The sequence below is a fragment of the Adelges cooleyi genome, unplaced genomic scaffold, assembly GCF_023614345.1.
Source record: "Adelges cooleyi isolate 19-005CV unplaced genomic scaffold, UGA_ACOO_1.1 ACOO_flye_CR_arks_rails_tigmint_CR_PRNA_30, whole genome shotgun sequence".
NCBI lineage: Eukaryota > Metazoa > Arthropoda > Insecta > Hemiptera > Adelgidae > Adelges > Adelges cooleyi.
This window is the reverse complement of record NW_026095971.1, coordinates 626,120-646,638: the sequence shown is the minus strand read 5'-3', so window position 1 is coordinate 646,638 and position 20,519 is coordinate 626,120. Positions and strand designations below refer to the sequence as shown.

At 29.2% G+C, this 20,519-nt stretch overlaps 2 protein-coding genes across 8 annotated transcripts; both read right to left on the bottom strand.

Moving 5' to 3' along the window:
* Nucleotides 1-633: 633 nt before the first annotated feature.
* Nucleotides 634-4,799, bottom strand: LOC126838321 (ileal sodium/bile acid cotransporter-like). 3 transcript variants are annotated; one of them, XM_050572658.1, is made up of 7 exons: nt 4,241-4,799; nt 3,934-4,166; nt 3,701-3,875; nt 2,431-2,693; nt 2,172-2,358; nt 1,943-2,037; nt 1,743-1,865 (listed from the first exon to the last, which is right to left on the bottom strand). In XM_050572658.1, the coding sequence occupies exons 1-6, from the start codon at nt 4,584-4,586 to the stop codon at nt 1,964-1,966; spliced, it is 1,278 nt and encodes a 425-aa protein (XP_050428615.1). In that variant the 5' UTR covers nt 4,587-4,799; the 3' UTR covers nt 1,743-1,865; nt 1,943-1,963. The 3 variants fall into 3 exon arrangements, with proteins under 3 accessions (XP_050428614.1, XP_050428613.1, XP_050428615.1); XM_050572657.1 differs by lacking the exon at nt 1,943-2,037 and having other exon boundaries at nt 634-1,865; nt 3,949-4,166; nt 4,241-4,797; XM_050572656.1 differs by lacking the exon at nt 1,943-2,037 and having other exon boundaries at nt 874-1,865; nt 4,241-4,794.
* A 2,977-nt stretch (nt 4,800-7,776) lies between these two features.
* Nucleotides 7,777-13,483, bottom strand: LOC126838973 (uncharacterized). 5 transcript variants are annotated; one of them, XM_050573812.1, is made up of 11 exons: nt 13,295-13,483; nt 12,016-12,293; nt 11,781-11,931; nt 11,183-11,314; nt 10,419-10,565; nt 9,679-9,933; nt 9,426-9,584; nt 9,188-9,288; nt 9,038-9,096; nt 8,177-8,306; nt 7,777-7,959 (listed from the first exon to the last, which is right to left on the bottom strand). In XM_050573812.1, exons 1-11 carry the CDS (start codon nt 13,322-13,324, stop codon nt 7,818-7,820), a joined length of 1,584 nt encoding a protein of 527 aa, XP_050429769.1. In that variant the 5' UTR covers nt 13,325-13,483; the 3' UTR covers nt 7,777-7,817. The 5 variants fall into 5 exon arrangements, 4 of the variants coding, with proteins under 4 accessions (XP_050429769.1, XP_050429768.1, XP_050429771.1 ...); XM_050573811.1 differs by having other exon boundaries at nt 9,038-9,126; nt 13,295-13,481; XM_050573814.1 differs by lacking the exon at nt 13,295-13,483 and adding an exon at nt 12,633-12,797 and having other exon boundaries at nt 9,038-9,126.
* Nucleotides 13,484-20,519: the final 7,036 nt, after the last annotated feature.

Genomic DNA, 20,519 nt, shown 5'->3' with positions numbered 1-20,519 from the left:
TGGCCATTATGTAATTTTCTCCCATTTTTATTTTTCCTCTGCGACTACAGTTTTTAAGAATATCTTATATGTAATTGCTTCCTCAAGTCCTAAAACTTCCCTAAAAATAGAAATAAAGAAAAAGTTTTCACCCCTTCTAAGGGAAAGGTTTTATGATTTCTTTTTTTTTATACTTTCTTCTTACTTCTAACTGTCTATAAGTCCAGATCGACGGGAATAACATATTAAACGTAAGAGAGAGAGAGAGAAATAGAAAAGATACCCAAAATGCTAATCGTGAGCTCATTTGTGGAGCATAATATAGATTCTATAAACTCACTAAAAGCTATTAATATTGAATAGCTATGTATATAGAGAAAAAGCTTTAAAGTGAATTTTTTTTTTTTAATCTACTGTTTTTTATATTTTAATCCGTCTTAGTTTAAAAGTGGTGATTTAATATTTCTTTTACTATTTTAATAATAGTCACTAAAAATTAAAATTAAAAAATTATACTTTTTTTTTTAGAAACGCTTTTATTGAGACATACAATCTGTAAAAAAATTTACAATAAGTATTTTTTATAATATTTACAAAAATATGCACATGATTACGCGAGGAGGAGACCCCACATTATGGGTACCTCAAAAACTTGTTTATAACAAATATCTGATAATCTAAGCAAAAATTGTGTTATAGAAAAGAATAAATATCTTTGACTATTTCATTGGTTCTTAAAAAGACTCAATAGTCTGTTGTGAGCACTGATGACGATAGCATTGCTACTGAAATATTCTAGCGTAAAACCATAGGTGTCTTATTTTTTGTAGAAAAGGGTTTTTTTTTAATTTACATGAAAAATGTATATATAAATAAAACAATACAGTTTTTAAGAAACAATTCAAATAATTTTATTAAGTAGTTAATAGACAGAATAAAGATACAACAAACATTTGTTAACATAACGACATTTCAATTGTAGAATATTATAACTTAATTAATTTTTTTCAAAGGAAAAACATGTTGGTACATTTTGTGATGTTATTTTTTATTCAAAATAAAATGGTCTGAGAGATTTATGGAAGGAATTGTCAAATAAAAATGATCCATAACTAACAACAAATTTCAAATTTACTAACAATGTACAATACTGTTGAGTTAGACCAGTGGGATATTTGGTGGGGGTTACAGGATTTAAATTCACTCAGGTGAAAATAAAAATAAAATCTTATAATTGCTTTTAGCAATATGATTTAATTACTTTAACGTTTCTTGGTTATCTTGCAAATATATTAAACCAAATTTGAATACATTTTTTTAGGATATTTAGCATGTATTTAAAGCGTACTTAAACGGGAACAATTACAAAATAACAAATGCTAAATAAAATAAAAATTACCAATTTATACACCCGATTATTCATTTAAACACGGTACTTAGGATTACGAAATATAATAAATATTTTAGAAACACATTAACACATAAATGTTTCAAAGGAAAAAGACTAAGTAAATTTATTTTTATTTTAGTGGTAGTGACCCATAAATTACTCTATTGATTGCGCCTACACAGGTTTAAAAAAATGTTGCTCATGGCTTCTTTTCTTTTAAACAAATATAATATAAGTTTTAATACCTCTACTCTACTATACTCTCCCTTCCTCCCTAAACAGAAAAAACCTCTCAATATCTATACTTGTTTTCTTAAATTATCAGATGCAGTCAGTAAAGTAGGTTCTGTTTGTATTCCATTTTCTTTTTCATCTAACATTGAAATAGTAGCAACATCTTGATGTCCTACTTCTCCTTTTTTTCGCACACACTTTTGTATAAGGAAAGCCACTGTTAAAGGGATGGGTGTCATTAATGCAACAGCCACTGGCACAACTAAAACAAAGTAAATTTAATCGGAATTATACAGTTTCAAAAGTAATCAACAAAGATATAACATTGACTAAACATACATAGGTAGGCTACAGTGTATACTAATATAGCAATATATTTATTGACTTGATCCCAAAAATATATGGTGTAACATAGTATCGGGTCCAATACAACACTACCAAAAATTCATATTACCTATTAATTATTATATAACACGTTTAATCTATATGTACCTATAATAAATAGTACATAATACTTTATATGTTACAGTAGTTATATAAAAACATTTATGCCAGGTTATCAAAGTACCTGTTGTTATATCTGCAGCTGGTTGTCCTAATGAGAATTTCAACATAAAAATGGCAATACCAGTGTTCTGTATACCAGATTCAATAGTCATTGATACAATGTCTGCTTTGGGTAAGCCTACAATATATGCTGTAATGAAACCAATTAAAAAGCCTGTCCAAGGCAATATAGCTCCAGCTAAAATGATCTACATTAAAATTTGAAATATAGGTATGATAACATGATATTAGGTTTATTAAAAAACAAATTCAATACTCACTTGCCATGAAAATATTTGAAACAGATACAAATTAGTAGCAATGGCAAAAATAATTATAAATAATATCAGACAACTAGATAACGGCTTTAATACTCGAATCATTAATTTACACACTCTTGGCATAAAACACTGAATAGAGTAACCTATTAACAAGGGTATGATCAATGCTACAACAGATGAACCAATGCGTGAATAAGGAACTGGTATTTCTTCTATATCAAAAATACGTTTTCCTAAGAATATAGCCCAAAATGGAATCATTACTGTAAAAACAAACATAAAATAAAGTCAGTTAATTAGATTATTAAGTTATAATGTTAGTTTTAGATTCAATGCGGAGCTGGGAAGGTATTGTTCAATCCTAAAACTGTACTCGAAACAAGCGAATAAAATAAAAAGAAAGCTTCTGTCCCTTTTAGTGATAAGGTTTTAACTTTCAAGATATTTTTTTGATACTTTATCTAAATAATATGTCATACAAATTTGGAACTAATCTGACTATTTTTAAAAATTATTTAGAGGGTTCTAAAAAAGTTTTAAAATGTGTACATTTTTTGTGTTTTTTCTTGATTATGAAGGAGAAGGGATGAACTTTTTAAATTTTTGGTTAAATATAGGTACAATATCTGATTTATAGAGTTGCTATATGATGAAATCGGTTTATCAGTTGAGAAGATATTGTGGGTCTACATACATAAATTAAAATAAAAACACATCATTATAAAAAATAATACCTTTAGCTTCGCATCAAAGCTAAAAGGTCATTTAAAGTCATTAAAAGAGTCAATAATTTTAAACAATAAACTATCAGATGCGCTAAATAAAAATGTTTTGAAAATATTTCATTATTTTATAATTATTATTTGTTATTGAACTAAAAAATACCCATGTTTTTCTAACAAAAACTATTATGAAACATGGTTTAAAATATATAACAATTTACAAAATATCTTAAAACGATAGCTATTTTATAAAATCTTAATTAAAAGATACTTACTACTTTAATATATACTTATTAACACATAAATGAGAATTTGTCATTGGAACTAGTTATTTTTTTATAATTTATACTTTAAAATACACTACATTTTTTTTTAACATACGACCATTGTATGGTCGTTGGCCTCAGCACAGTTGTTTATTATTATACTGCTGTTGATAAAATGAACAGTTTTATCTCTTGAACAAATAGATATAAAAATACTGTTGCCAGGTGGCCAACGCGTTAGTATGTAATAAAATAAACAACTTGTTGGTGAATAATACTTACTAAAAGATTGCAAAGTACCAAGTGTAGTAAGTAAAACGCTTAGGTTAATGTTGCCACCTAAAAGTAAAGCCCATACACTTGCTGCTCCTCCTCCAGGACTGATTCCAGTAAAATACAATCCCAATTGCATGGTAACTGAATTAGGAAATATGAGTTTTGCATAATAATAGCTTATCTGCAACAAAAACAATGATTAAAAAACACAATAAAATATTAATAGCTAAATGACTTACAATTGGTAATATTACAAATTGAGCAAGGAATGTTATTATTGGAGCTATTGGTTTTTTAATGCATTCTTTCAGTTGTTTTAGTTCTAGAGCACATCCCAAATTTATAAATATAATACTCATCAGTATAGCAACAGATACTATGAAAACATTGTCAATTAGTCTTTGCTTTCTGACTACAACTACGTTAATATGGTTTTCACTTGAATTCACAATCGATTCTATAGCAGAATTTTCTAAAAACATAATAAATATTTTATTAATTATTATATTAAAGATTTTTTGATATCGTTATTATTCAGTAACTTACTGAATTTTACCATTTGGAAATAAACTTTTGTATATCCTATGAATTTCCCAGTTATATTGAACGTACCACTCCATGTATTTGTTAGGTTATTGGGTGTTGGTAAATCAAAAAACCTTGGTGATATTGATACAACTTCCAAATTTGTACTAATTAACTCAATTTTTCTAAATTCATTTCCTGAATTATTATTTTGAAAAGCGGTAGAGTTGAACTCTACTTGTATACTTTCGCCCATTTGAAGTTGGTCTACAATAGAATTGTTCAGTTGGACATCCCAGCTGTCAACAGTAACAATTGTAGCACAAGTTACTAAGACTAAAATATTCAATAAGACTGTTAAATTCATAATAGAATATTGTATAAAAACTGTCGCCAAAATAACTATGTATTGTATAACAATGATACACGTGGAAACAAGTTCAAAATTACATAATGAAAACCAGTCATAACTTCAAACACAAGTATTAAGTTATTTTACATATTAATAAATGAAACTATAACGATTTGATGCATAAAATTAAATACTATTCATTAAATAACATCTGAAAAATTTAAATTATAATGTAATTTGTGATAACAGAACCACATCTTTTATCAGAATACATTTATGGTAAAAGAAAGTGGGGGGTAATACAGAAATAATTATTATTATCATTGATTGAGTGTAATAGACATTATTACATAATCAATGTTATTATTAACATTCTTCGGGTTCGTGCATCCGCCAGGATTGTAAATATTATTGCCTATAGGCTCTATTGACCGGCTCTTGCGCCTTGAATATAGGCAAAATATAATACTAAGATTGGCGTACAGCCAACATGGACTCGTCCCAAGTTAACATTTTTTCGCCTCCACAACGAAAAATGGATACATCTCGGTAAAAAAAAGTGTCAGGTAAAAAAAAAATATTTCACGATTTTTTTTTTGGCTAGACGCATTGGTATTCTTCATTCCATTTATTATTATTATTTATTCAGTTACACTAGATACACCGTTTTTTTAATTACGCATAACTGTAATTTTAAAGGCGCATAGTTCTAACTACCGGCGTTCAAAAGCTCATAGAAAGACTGAAGATTGATTATAACTATAATAATTAAGTCTTGACTATTAAAACTATATTATATTTGTTTTACATTTATAGTGGTTTAATTATAATAAAATCTATGGAAAATTGAAAAAAAAACAAGATTTTAATAGAAGTTTATATTTTTTTAATACTTCAGTTCTCATTGACCTTATATTAATTTTATATAAACTTATAATTTATAAATACATTTTTGATAGTACATATTTACCTAGTGCTTACGCTCAATTTTTTTTTTTTGTTGCACTTTCTTACAAAAATTAAAAATAACGAAAATTTGATATAATAACAAAAATAACGGCACACATTTTTTATAAAGTTTAGATAGAAATAACCGATAGACAAATTGAGTACATGTATACTATCAAAAATATTGTTTTTTTTTATTTATAAATTTATACAAATTTAATATAAGGTCAAAAAGATGAGAAATAATTTTTAAAAAATCGATACTTATATTAAAATCTGTTTAAAGACTCCGTGGATTTAATGTTTCACACTTTTTTCACCAAGACGAACCCATTTTTCGTTGTGGGGTTAAAAAAAATGTTTGAAGCAAACCAAATCCCTAGTGTACAGTGTACACATAACTATGTGATGGTTATCTAGTTTTGAACGTAAAACTGATTGCTTTCCATAATTTTAATTTAATTTTGTTTAATTAAACAACAATTTGCAAAAAATGAAAAATTGATTTTGATAAGATCGATGACAATCATCTCATACTGCCCGCAACATGGACTTGGAAATTACCAACATGCTGTAGAGGTACGCTTGGCGGAGTTGCGGGAAAAAATGCACGCGCAATACGGGCAGAACTTAGGGCATATAGAATTCGATAAATGGGCACCAATGCCACAGAAGGAATAGGAGTGAAATGGTACAAATCGTTTACCACCTGCGAATAGTTGGTATCTAACAAATTGGCATAACAAGTAGCGACTGGTGCAACGGTATTAAGATGTCAATGAACTCGATGGCGAATCGCGCAAAACGCGGAGAACGGAGTCGGGGCAAAATAAAATAAACAATAATTGTATTAGTCTACAAACAGTTCCGCATTGTCTACTATTTTATATTTTTTGCCAAATAGACTATTGGAAAACTCTGCGTCGACCATCTTGCTTTAAAAATCGTTTCAACGAATAATGTGAAAAACGAAAATTATCGTTAGAAAAAAAGTATAGCATCGAGGGAACGTATAATAAAGAAATCTATTTTTTCCTATATGTATTAAATCAATGAAAAAACTTATGTTTATTGTTTTTCATGGATAATAATGCATTTTTGGACACAATTGATGAACATATTTTATAGAGGAATTTAGAGATCTATCATAAAGTTAATTTGTATTCTTATGCGTAAATTCAATAATTCGTTTATAATAGTAATTACAGAAATAATACCATTTGGTGTTATTTTTGGTTGTTGTCGTCTCTGAGAATTCTAAAAACATCTACTAATCCCTCTTTTACCTTGTAAAAATCATGCACACATGATACAAACTTGCTTCAGTCGCTTCAAAAACACCTAAGTAATAATGAACCTCTCTCTCAATATATATACAAGGGAAACGCTGTTCGTAGCTAATCGCATCACTTGAGAACGGCTGGATCGATTTGCCTCATTTTTTTTAATGTTCGTAATAGTCCGAATAAGGTTTTAGCGAAAAGAAAAATTGTTTAGCCCCACACTTACTTTAGTCTTGTTTTCAGGCCTTAGGTCTTCTGGAAATAAAGAAAAAATTTCTACCTTTTCTAGGGGATATTTTTTAAGTATATATCTATAGCCAAAAATAATGTTTTTAGTTTCGATGCGTAGCTAAGATGACATTGTTTTAACAATGAGTATTTTTATTTTATTTATTTGAGTATCTGGATACACAATACTTTTAACCGCTGAGCTGATGTCTTCATGTAGCTAGTATATTATAGATGAGAAATTTTACTCAAGAGGGGGTCAACTATTTTAAAATGTTATCCCATCCCCGTTATAATCGAGAAAAACACCTGAAAAAATGTACATATTTTTAAACTGAATTATAGCTAAATGTCAAATCAGTTTCAAATTTGTATAGAATAGTCTTTAAGCATAAAAAAAATATCATAAAACCTTTCCCCTAGAAGAGGTGAAAGCTTTTTCTTTATTTCTATTTTTAGGGAAGTTTTAGGACTTGAGGGAGCAATTACATACAAGATATTCTTAAAAACTGTAGTCACAGAGGAAAAATAAAAATGGGAGAAAATTACATAATGGCCATAGCAAATTTTTAGGTTTCTATATGTGCGAATGAATCATAAGTCAACAGGTATTTGAAAATGTGTTCATTATATTGTTGATTTGCCTATTGGTTACAATGACAATGTAGAGTGAGATAGTATAAAATATAACAAGAAGTATATGTCAAACATTTTAAATAATGTATATTTTTTATAATATAATGGCTATAAAAATGAGACAATTTATATAAATAAATAAAAACATACATCAACAAAAATTTGTACTTTCATTTACTTCATAATGTTCTGAAAGTTCCATTTTAACTAAATCTGTAATTATGTCATCAATACTTATTTCCAATTTTAGTAACACTTTATTTAATAGAACATCTGCTATTGACTCTGTAACACTTTTTAACAAAATATTCTTATTATACATCGTATTAAAATTATAAATAAACCGAACATAACATAATAAGGTATAAATGGCTGTTTGTGTGTGTCACGCAATCACACTAAAACGGCTGAACTGATTTTGATACCATTTTATGAGCAAGCGTTTCTTTCTATATACCGTTGTATTGATGTACAACAGGTTTCATTGCAAGTATATTAATATCTGTTTACCTGAATATAGTTTCCACTTGATCATCAGATAACTGAATCTTGGAAAATTGTCTTCTATAAGAAATTATTTCATCTACATTTTTTTGGTTTATAATCAATTTGAGTTGTCCATCTTCTGATATATTTACATCTTAAAATAATATTAAGTTTGATTATTTAATTAAGGCCAGTGTTTATTATCATGTAGCTTAACAGGCTATGAAAACATGTCATCATGAGATGGTTTCTTGATGAATTCGCTATTCGGGGCGGGTCGTCAGTCCGTTGCTGGAGAGCGGATGGCGGCTCATTTTTACCGGACGATTGCTCGACCAGCAAACGGAGCGCCCGTAACCGAGTGTCGAACCAGCAACAGTGAGCACTTACACTTTGCCGCCATACCCTCTCAGCTACCCTTCCACCGGAGGACAGTGAATAGATTATTTTAAAGGACTAAGAGTCCAACGGCTAGGGTACTTTAAGAGAAAAGGAGAGAACCTCGAGATTGGTAAAGGAATGGAAACCGCGTGGGAGAAGATCATATGAAAGGACCAGGAAAGAAGTTGGATAGATGGAGTGGAGGAAGATTTAGGAGCACTAGGAACAGAAAATTGAAGACACATCTTACAAAACACGGGGTCAAAACTCTTAGATTAATTACACCAAAAAATGTATTGATTATTTACAAAAAGAATAATAATAAAACTAAAAACCTTTATAATCCTATAATTTTAGAACACTAGATTGGCAACTACTCAACCAATTTGATGCAATTTTTAATTGATAAATTATATTTTCCATCATCTTTATAGAATGAAATTAAATATATTTGATTATGATAAGTTTTAGATTAATAAATTATAAATATGTTTTTTTACTTACTTTTGGTTTTGAAATTCCTCCAGACATTTTCTTTCATAACATATAGTCCAATATTATGTCTAATATGTTGTTTCGTTAACAAACATAACCTGAAAATTACAGCTTAAACTAAAACACCAAATAATATAAAAGTGACACAATTAAATTTACTTTGGTGTATTTGACTCTCCTGACAGGATACTTTTAGGACTCGTGCAAGGATGAGTATGTCTATGTAGTCCTATTTCTCCCTCAAATTGTTCATTTGTCTCCTAAATTAATAATTACATATTATTATTTAGGTTATAAAAAACAAAAATGATGATCTTTAATATTTCATCAGCTTTAAAACATATAAATAACATTAATCATTGTGCTAAAAAATGTAATCACAATCAATCATAGTTACTAAACAAAATTGTTGCACGGCCGTTTTTACATCATCAAAATTATGACAATTATCTATTGAATCATCAGAAGAGACAAACTTATTTTCATTTTTAGTTAATAATGTTTTGTCTTCAAAATTATTTGCACAATTTGGGCTTTGAGTCTTATCAGTGATTTTCTAGAAACGGGAATGAAATTATATAGACAAAAAAACTAATATATATTTTTAGTTTTTTATAAAGTAAAATTAATGTTAGTTATTCTTATTTTACATTATTTTTTGACCACTTTTGAGCATAACATGATCCAAGCTTTGGTCTTATTTGGTTATACATGCTTAAATGGTTGAAATTGCTATTGGTAATTTGGCTTTTCTTTCTAGTCAATGCTTTACTTGTGAGCTCATTAAGTTTGTTGCTTTGACCAATTTGTTCGCAGTGAATATTATTTTGGTTGTCATTAGACACATCTTTATATCCACAGTCATCCAACATGTTAATTAAAGTCTTGCATGCTGCAACTAAATCCTAAAACAAAATATTTATTACTAAAAAAGAAATGTTAGTAGTTAACTTTTACGATTTTAATAAAATCATGGCTTTTCTCTGGCTAAAAGGGCTTTTTAAGAAGTTCATTTATTTTTTATTTTTTGTGTTTGACCCGTATTGTAGACATTATAACAGTGAATTTTTTTTTGGGAGTCACTGATTTAAATACTTATTTTTACCAACCAGTTTTAAAAAATATGGGCGTTGAGTATCCAAAGAAAAACAAGGTTTAGTGGCGTACTTTGGTCATTTTTTTTGGTTGGGGGAGTATCTGACTATTTAATTTTTAGATAATCATTATTACATTTTCAATGTTTTATCTCCCACAGTTATCGAAATCATAAAAATGAGAGATATTATTTATAACCAAGACATCTCCTTCCCTCTAATTACACCACTGAATTAAATTGTAAACTATAAAAATAATAACTTAAGTTAAAACTCAGTTACAAACTTTAACATACATAACTTTCTTTCTTTTTCTTGTTATATAATTGACCATATAAGTATTTTCCTGTGGTTGAAGATAAACAAGATATTATTTGTATTAATTCCTTCATTTTATCTTGAATGGAGTTGTAGATTCGAGCCTCCAAGGTTTGCGAGCACACCTAATATAAACAACAGCATATATGTATGTATAATTTTTAGGACTGAGTATTGGCATGACCGGATATCGATATCGGCCACATCGGTTAATTGTTTTTTTCCCAAAACTGTTATTTTACCAATCATTTTAAATAAAAATAAAAAATTCTAACTTAATTAAAAAAGGTGGAACATTACATTTGTCACAAATGTACTATATGATTTGATGTGTCACATGATTCATATCGGCTGTAATATTGGATTTATACAGCCGACATATAGGTTTTTATTAGTATCGGCTTATGTTTTATAACAGAACAATCAGTATTAGAAATTAATTATCAGATATTGTGAAAAATCTATATCGGATCATTCCTAATAATTTTATAATAAATATAATAACAAATTCACAACCAAAAGTAAATTTTTTTTCTATGTAGAACAATTAATGTGGTCTTAGTTTTCCGAATAAAAAAATGCAGAATTTATTTTTCTGCAAAATTTAGATTGTTATAGTTTTTATTTTTAATGAAAAATTTTAGAAAATATTAGTTTATGCATAATATACAAATACGTTATCTTCATCAAAACAAATCGTACACGTTTTGCTAATAAATTATTATAATTTTTCATTATTTACCTTAATAGCATCAATTGCTAATTTATGGCCGCAAATTAATTTCATTTGAAATAATCTTCTAAACATTATATTTCTTTTGTCTTTTTTTTCATGTAAATCCTTATTTTTAAAATCTTGTTTTAATTCTGTAAGCTTAAAATATTCAAATAGAAAGTTATTTAAGAATGAAATAATAATGGTTTTTAAATGGTAGTACTAAATGTTTTTCAGTTTAACCACTAATATAGCTACAATAATAATAAAATGTAAATATATTTTAAGAATTTGATATTTTATAATAAATTTATGAAATGCAAATAATTATTGCATACCAACTATAAGAGAGACTCAAAAATTGATAACAAAAAACAACAATTAAGAATTATTGAAGAATTTGGGGCATATTTTTTTATTCACCTAATAAGTTTAACTGCTTTAGCATTATAATTATTATTAGTAGTACTAGGGAGTACTGAACCCAACAGAGTGATTTCTAAAGAGGCCATTTACAGTAAGAAAATTTAAGATAACATAAACAGAATATAAATGCATATATAGAATATCTAATAAATACTGTGAGATACCCTGTACATATAATAGAAGGTATGTAATGATATACCAATTTATTAAGATCATTAATATAATTTTTATTTGCTCGTTGATCAAGTTCTTTTGTTTTAATTCGTATTTTCTTAGGATTCTTTAAAACTGGTGGTTGTAATGCATTTTCCAAAATTGTAGAATATTCATTAAATGTCTTAAATAGACGACTGAAATAAATAAAATTAAAACATTATTCAATATATATTTACACACCTAAATTAGTTCTAAAATTAAAATCACCAAATAAATACTTTCTTAGTCCATGGATATTATTAATGTCTGAAGGATCATGCAATGAATACAACTTCGCAGAATTCAACGTACTAAATTTGCTTATTGAACACATATCTGATGGACGGGGATAAACAATTTCTTTATCCTCGTTATTATTTTCTATTGTAAATGTACTCTTTGATTCTTCAGCCTTAATTGATTCTACATAGTTACTCCAATGCCAGTCATCAATTTGTTTTTGGCGATCACGTGTGATTTTTTTATATGTTCTATTGAAATCTTCTTTTGATACATACTGAAATTCAATTAGATTAGTTAGATTTAGTAAGAAATAGTAACAGTCAGTGTTGTAAAAAATTGTGTACTAGTATTTCCGATACTATACTCTGTCTCATGAGAGAACAGTACTGCGCAAAAATCAAAACGCATTTATTCTTGTATGCGCCTTAGTAGACAAGAGCGACACGTTTTGGTTTCTGCGCAGTATCAGTATCTTGTGAGACAAACTATACTAAAATATATAGTCACATCTTTTTATTATGAAAACCGAAAAACTTAATAACTTCTTTTTTCAATCTTTATGCGGATACATCTGAAAATTATCCACATAATAATTCAATTGGAGTCGACCCACCTTCACTCGACACAATTTCCCACATCATTTTTGCATAAACCAGTAGCCTATGCTTTTAACACTCATATTTGAATCTTCAGCTGCCCACCGTCGCACCATACATTTGTTAGCGATGAGAGTACGCACTGCTACAGAGTTATTAGTTATTTATTTTTATTATTATTATAATCAATAATGTATTGAACAACAAATATAATTTTCTTAAGAATTAAAAGCTTTAAGTTAGTAAAACTTTAGCTACATAAAACAACTGCTTATGCCTGCCAACTGGAGCCTCTTCATTGGTTGGGTTCTCACGCCCCTAATCTTCCAGAGGAAAAAATAGCTAGCAAGAATGAAACTAACCTGATACCCCTCTGAAAGCGTCAGCGACCTAACGAGACCTAACTTATTCTCGCGTCACTGACAAATGTATGGTGTGGCGGCAGGTGGCTACGACTGCAGCCCCCTATTATTATAGACGCTATAATATGCAAACTTCAACTTAGGAACTAAGCGTTTCTCCAAATTTTTTTGCACCATCAGCATTAATAATCAAACGGATTAGAAAAAAAAATTGAAAATCGGGCATGGGATAGTCAAGTCGATGTAAACCTTAATGATTTGGATTAGAAAAAGTATTAATATTATTTTAAATACAAAATTAATTGTAAAAAACGAACTTGAAATTTAAAGTCACGCTCATTGTTCATATTTGCCAGTAATTATAACCAAATCAAAACATAAATTACTTAATTTAAAAACAGTTAACAGTAAATGGTAAAAAAATTTGAAAACACATCGTAAATAAACAAAGATTAGTAAATACAATCAAAACTTATTTTGAAGTTCCAAACGTCGATTGTTAAATTAATAAATGATAACAAATTATAAATAATCATTCGTTTGTAACCAAGGCTGTAGATTGTAGATACCTGATACCAAGGTGGATTTACCTTGGTGATGCGGCTTGTTACACTCATTCGTGTTTATGATAACAGCCGGTTATCAGCACTGTATAGGTCGAGTTGGGGGTAGTGTTTCCAAAAAATGATAACGCATGATAAGAAATAAATGTTACATAACCTATAAAATGTGTAATACTACAGATAGTACCAACATCGATTTTACCAAAAACCCGCCAAGAGAAATTTCGTATTTTAATATCAAAAGCATTGCCTTTAGTTAAGTTCAGTTTAGTTAAGTCTTTATTGCAAATTGTAGTTAGATCTTTATCAATTCTCTAATTAATCGTGTATTCACTTTACACGTAAAATTATATAATGTAAAACTCATAATAAATTACATTATATTAGTGTGTATACATAACTTATAAGTATATGTTATAATTTAATATTATTTGGTATAAAATAATAATAATTTTATTGAAATTTCCCACAAATTGTTTATATTACTATTTAAATAAAACATTTTTTTTACTTTTTACCTTAATTAGTTGACGATTTCAAAATTTGGCTGTCAAGTATAAATTAGTTTTACCACATCTTACATATGTATTCTGTAGTTAAAGAATACAGGTAGGAGCTAATGAGCTTTGTCTTCAATCTTGTCGTTTACAAGATATATTATTAACAAAATTTGGTACCTAAAAGATATATTAAAGCAAGAAAAACGGAACAGATGACACTTGTAGTTTAAATAACTAGAATAAAACTCATATTTAATTTTCAAGTTTCTACACAAATCAATATATACATTTTAAATTTATAGTCCAAAGTGAACCTATTGCCGGATAAAGACTTGTGATAAGAAAAAAAATTGTTGTACGGCCCTTTTGCATGGGATAATAGGTAGATAATAAGAATATTTCATAATATAAAATTATTGTAAACTAGATTAAACAATTCTGTTATATTAATAAAAATGATCAAACTAGGGTCATAATCGTATAAACGTCATACTTAATAAATATATAATGTAATTTAATGCAATCTTGCTTTTATGTTGGTGAGATTATCAAATCAGACTGGATTGTCTTACTGAATTAAAAAAAAAGGAAAACTAACTAAATAGTATCCCGTACCATACAAATTATATGTATATATAATAATTAAATAATTAATAACAAATTATCAAAAATAGTATTCAATACCAAATAATGTATTTTAAATGTCTGTATTAAAATACCTTGCAGGACTGAATGTGATTTATAATCTATTAGTAGGTTTTTAAAATAATTATTATTCACTTAATATTTTACAGAAGTTAGTTTGTATTAAGCTACTCTGGGTATATATTTTTATTAAAGAAACCAAACTAAACAATATGAATTTGTTCAGTGAAAGTTATTCATATGATTTAAAAATATGATTCAATTTTTGGTCAATATAAATTTGCAAATTAACAATTATCTTTTGATATGAAAATGTCCATATTTGTTAGAAGATTGCATAGCCCATATTTTATTAATCTATGTACTTTCATGTGTTTCATGAATTATGATTCATATAAGATGTAACTGCGTTACTTTTAAAAAGAAAATAGTTATATACCTTGATTTATTGATAACTGACTAAAATGAAAATATCAAAAATATTGAATATGTTATAAAACTATTCAATTATTATCATGACATTATTTATATATATATTTATAGTTATTAGACAATAGCAGGTATTGTTAAGGATAAAACTTACTAAGGCTAATTTATTATTTATTTGTAGAATCTATAATTATTTACTGTATTATACTCTGCATATAAATTAAGATAACGGTGTCTGGACTTTATAATAAAATTTATATCGAACACATCATTGTATACTCAAACAAAGAGAGTATTCAATATGTTAAACATCCTTCATTTGAACTAGTGATGGGAAAATCCGGATTTTGCGAATTTCAAAAAACCGGAGTTTTAAACTTCGAAATTCGAAATCCGGAGTTGTAGTATTCGAACATCGAAATCCGGATTTCGAAGTTCTCGTTATAAATCCGGATTTCGAAGTTTTCATTATAAATCCGGATTTCGGAGTTTTCATTATAAATTCGTAGATTGGATTTCAATTTTTTTACGATAATAAATAAATTATATTTGTTAATTATTTGGTATTATGTACAACGCGTTTATGTAGTGTACAAAAAAATATTTAATTATTGAATTGGTAAATTAGGTATCTGTTTTTATAGTTATAAGAACATTATGTATAAACACGATTTACAAGTCTCAATGACACTTTTATAATAGATTAGAGCAATAAGTTGTAATAATATGAAAAATACACAACACAATATATATATAACATATAAATTAGGAAAAATAATAAGTCAATCTGGAATTGTATGTGTCTTAAATCTTAATAAATAATAATAATACTAATAATACTTTTTGATATAAATAGTTAAGCAGTAGAACCAATTACATTATATAAAATTGTAGTTAATTTTCAGCTGTTTTTAAAGTAATTGACATTTAAAATAAAATGTGCTGCAGTTGATTGGTAAATTGTTCTTGTAATAAAATTATTTTTTAATTTTTAGTTCACTTTAAACTATTTTTAGAAAAGCATGTTTTTAAAAACAAAGTTTTATTTATTTATTTATTTTATTTTTTACTTTTTAGTCCTAATAAAGGTACTTAATAATTGGTGAATAGATTACTAAATTCATTTTAGAAGATTTGAAAAAAAAAATTAAATTTTAGTGAAATGGCCGCCATATTTGACCCCCCGGCATTTGCGACCTGGATGTCTAGGTCCCAATATTTTGACGGAACATTGTATTGTCATCCAAAATGAGTGTCTAGGTTAAATTTCAGCCTATATGATATCAGGAAGTGGGTTAAATTAATTTTAGAAGATTTGAAAAAAACATGCAATTTTAGTGAAATGACCCCCACATATAACCCTGTGTAGGGCGACCTGGATGCCCGAGTCCCAATATGATAACATTATATTATAGTGTCATCCGAGATGAGTGTCTGTGCCACGTTTCAGCCTTCTACGACATCAGGAAGTGGGTTAAATTAATTTTGCAAGATTTGAAAAATATCCGTACAAACGTACAGACGTACACGTACGTGTTAGCGAGTTAAAGAAAAGCATGTAAAAACTACTCAAATATGGCTTACAATTTTTAAATAGGTAATTGTTTTCAATATATCACAAATAGTGAACTGTAATACAGCATACTTACTTTGTATTTAAGCTAGATTACATATATGAAACTTTAAGTTCATTAGAAACATATAACTTAGGGTAATTTAGTTGAAGGGGTCCGATAATAGCATTTCATAGAGGATTAAAAGTCAACTAATTTGAACAATTTGGTCATCTTGTACTGCTGAATTAGTAATTACAAAATGGCATTATAAATTTTAAAATCGGTAATTTGGCTTTTTATTTAAACCCAGGTTACGGTTTCTTAAGTTCAAATTTTGAAATCCGGATTTGTCATTAAACCCGGATTCTTCGTGAAATCCAGAGTCTTCGTGAAATCCGGATTCTTCGTATAATCCGGATTTTTTTCATTGAACTTTGAAACCCGAAAACCGGATTTTACGGATTTTAAGAAAATCCGGATTTATTTTCCATCACTAGTGTTGATAGTACAAACATTTTTAAATAGGAAGAATAAACTAGGTTTACCCAAGGTATGTCCAACACAAAAACCCACTAAAACCTACATAAGTTCAACATTTTTGCACTAAATCCGCTCAAACATAGACCAAACTCAACAGAATTTTGTCAGCAACCTGAATATCCAGTCAAATCGCCCATTTGTATGATTTAAACTTTCAAAATTTACAAACAACCAAAACTTCAACCTAGCTCAAAATTTTCAAAAATCTGACCTCTTCCTTAACCTTGAATTTGACTTTAAACTACGCCTTGACCTTGACTTTGACTTATACCCCGACTTTGACTTCATCCTCAACATTAACCTCGACCTTGACTTTGACCTCTACCTTGACCTCGACCACATTCTTGACCTTGACCTTGACTTTGACCTCTACCTCATTCTTGACCTTCACCTCTACCTCGACCTTGACTTTGACCTCTACCTCGACTTTGAACTCACTTATGACCTTAACCTTGACCTCATCCTTAACAAGGACTTCGACTATGACCTCATTCTTAAACTTGCCCATTTAGACCCAGCTCAAAAATTTAAAAAAAACTGAATTTTTTTCAAAAAATATCTTACTAATTGGGCTGTTCTGTGAAGAACCATGGTTGTGGTTACCTAGGTTACCATGGTTGTGGTTACTGAAGTTACCATGGTTGTAGTTATCTAGGTTACCATGGTTCTGGGTACTAAGGTTACCAACAGTTGTGGTAACCTAGTTTACCATGGTTCTCGTTACTAAGGTTACCATGGTTGTGGTTACCGAGGTTACCATGGTTGTGATTTTAAATTTTACCACAATAATTGTTACATACGTTCTCATGGTTTTAGTTACCATTGTTGTGGTTACCAAGGATCAGAGAATTTTGTTTGCAAACAAATGATTACAAAACAGATGACGGTAAAATTGCCCCTTTGTGCGATTTAAATTGTCAAAATTCATAAAAACCATAATTTCGACCTAGCTCAAAAATTTCAAAAAAACTGAATTTTTTTCCAAAAATATCCCACTAATAAGGCTGTATTGTGGCTTTAAAGATTCACAAATGTCTCAGGTTGCCTTTTAACCCATACATATGTGTTAATTGTTCAAATATTTTTACATAGCAAGAACAAACTAGGTTTACCCAAGGTATGTCCAACACACTAATACCTACTTAAATTCTAAATTTTGGCACTAAATCCGCTCAAACCTAGACCAAACTCAAGAGAATTTTGTTTGCAACCAGAATATCCGGTAAAATTGCCCGTTTTAATGATTTAAACTTTCAAAATTTACAAACAACCAAAACTTCGACCTAGCTCAAAATTTTCAAAAATCTGAATTTTTTTTCCAAAAATACCACACCAATGTGGTTGGCTAAACCGATGGATGCTTACCACTGTGTCGTCCGCTCGTATATATTTAATCATGCCCATAGCCCGCCCATATCGTCAATGTTAGCCACTTTACAGAAGACTGTTAATTGTGTGTCGACTTGTGGCTAGTGCAATGGGCGTTTCAATATGTACGAGCGGACGACACAGTGGTAAGCATCCATCGGTTTAGCCAACCACATAGTGGTAATAGTTAGCCGGTTACGTCCCCCCGGTCTTTCGAGCCATACGCCGCCAGGAGGAGGAGGAAGACGAGGAGGAGCCGCATCTAGCTGCCAACTCCCACCGAAACTACACCAGTCGCGCTCGCCGTCGCCGTTGCCGTCAATCTCACCGTCGTCGTACCGCCTGCCGCCTATCTCCTCGCTAGCCGCACCGCCTACCAATTAAGCTAGCTGCCAACTCCCACCGTTCCAACTCGTCGCCGTCGCCCCGCTCCGTCGTTGGAAAGTTCACCGCCTGCCGTCCATCTCCCCACTAGCCACACCGTATAGCGTATGTAAACCCTCTGCCGCACACTGTGTCGCCCTAGCCAGCAATAGAGTATAGGTAATATTATTTCCCAACTGCTTAGTCTTAAGCTAATCTATTTTTCAATCACGATCTAGACGCCGGTCCGATCGTGATTGCATCCCCGCTCCATACTTTCATCCTACATTTCCATCTCATCATCGTTATCATTATTATTATCATTATTATTATTATTATTATTATTATTCTATAGGAAGCAACCTACATTACCAATCAATAAAATCAATTATTACCTTACCAAGTTTTTGCATTTATAATTTATTTAATTAGCATTATAAACCCTTTCCCCTTCAGAGCGAAGGAAGGTAAACTCTTGAACCCAACCGAGGGTCAAGCGTTACAATGTCTCAGGTTGCCTTTTAACCCATAAATATGTGTTAATTGTTCAAATATTTTTACATAGCAAGAACCAACTAGGTTTACCCAAGGTATGTCCAACACACTAATACCTACTTAAATTCTAAATTTTGGCACTAAATCCGCTCAAACCTAGACCAAACTCAAGAGAATTTTGTTTGCAACCAGAATATCCGGTAAAATTGCCCCTTTGTGCGATTTAAATTGTTAAAATTTATAAAAAAACCATAATTTCGACCTAGCTCAAAAGTTTCAAAAATCAGAATTTTTTTTCCAAAAATACCACACCAATATGGCTGTACTGTGGCTTAAAAGATTCACAAATGTCTCAGGTTGCTTTTTAACCCATACATATGTGTTGATTGTACAAACATTTTTAAATAGGAAGAATAAACTAGGTTTACCCAAGGTATGTCCAACAATAAAACCTACATAAATTCTACATTTTTGCACTAAATCCGCTCAAACCTATATCAAATTCAAGAGAATTTTGTCTGCAATCAGAATATCCGGTAAAATTGCCCATTTGTGCGATTAAAATTGTCAAAATTTACAAAAAAACAAAATTTCGACCTAGCTCAAAAATTAAAAAAAAACTGAATTTTTTTCCAAAAATATCCCACTAATAGGGCTGTATTGTGGCTTAAAAGATTCACAAATGTCTCAGGTTGCCTTTTAAGCAAGAATTTTATTATAAATATTCATTTAATATTAATAAGACACGAAAGTAAATTTTATTTACCAATAATTATCGTTGTCGTCATATGAACTAGTTGGTTTTTTGTCATTATAAATGCATCGTAAAAATTTGTACTATTTAAGAAAATATAATATATTTTAACACGGTTGATTTTTTTATCATTTGAATTATTGCCGTTCGGTTCTAGAGATAACAGTTAACTCTGATAAACGTTAGTTATATTTTAGTTACTTTTTTTCTGATAGAATTGGCAGACTGATAGAATATTAATTTATATTTTGGTGTTTCTGGGTTGGTCACGCTGATAAAATAAAAATTGTGTTATCTTTTGGAAGAACTCTTATCTCTTATCATTTTTT

Bases quoted from the DNA above. Each gene is read 5' to 3' on its own strand.
- LOC126838321 (XM_050572656.1), bottom strand. From the start codon at position 4,586: ATGAATTTAACAGTCTTATTGAATATTTTAGTCTTAGTAACTTGTGCT. The intron at 2,359-2,430 runs GTGAGTATTGAA...ATTTTAATGTAG, and splicing joins TTCAAATATTTTCATGGCAA to ATCATTTTAGCTGGAGCTAT. The intron at 1,866-2,171 runs GTACTTTGATAA...ACTTTGTTTTAG, and splicing joins AGCTGCAGATATAACAACAG to TTGTGCCAGTGGCTGTTGCA.
- LOC126838973 (XM_050573811.1), bottom strand. From the start codon at position 13,324: ATGAACAATGAGCGTGACTTTAAATTTCAA. The intron at 10,566-11,182 runs GTAAATAATGAA...TGTTTATATTAG, and splicing joins TAGCAATTGATGCTATTAAG to GTGTGCTCGCAAACCTTGGA. The intron at 9,934-10,418 runs GTATGTTAAAGT...ATTTTGTTTTAG, and splicing joins AGAAAAAGAAAGAAAGTTAT to GATTTAGTTGCAGCATGCAA.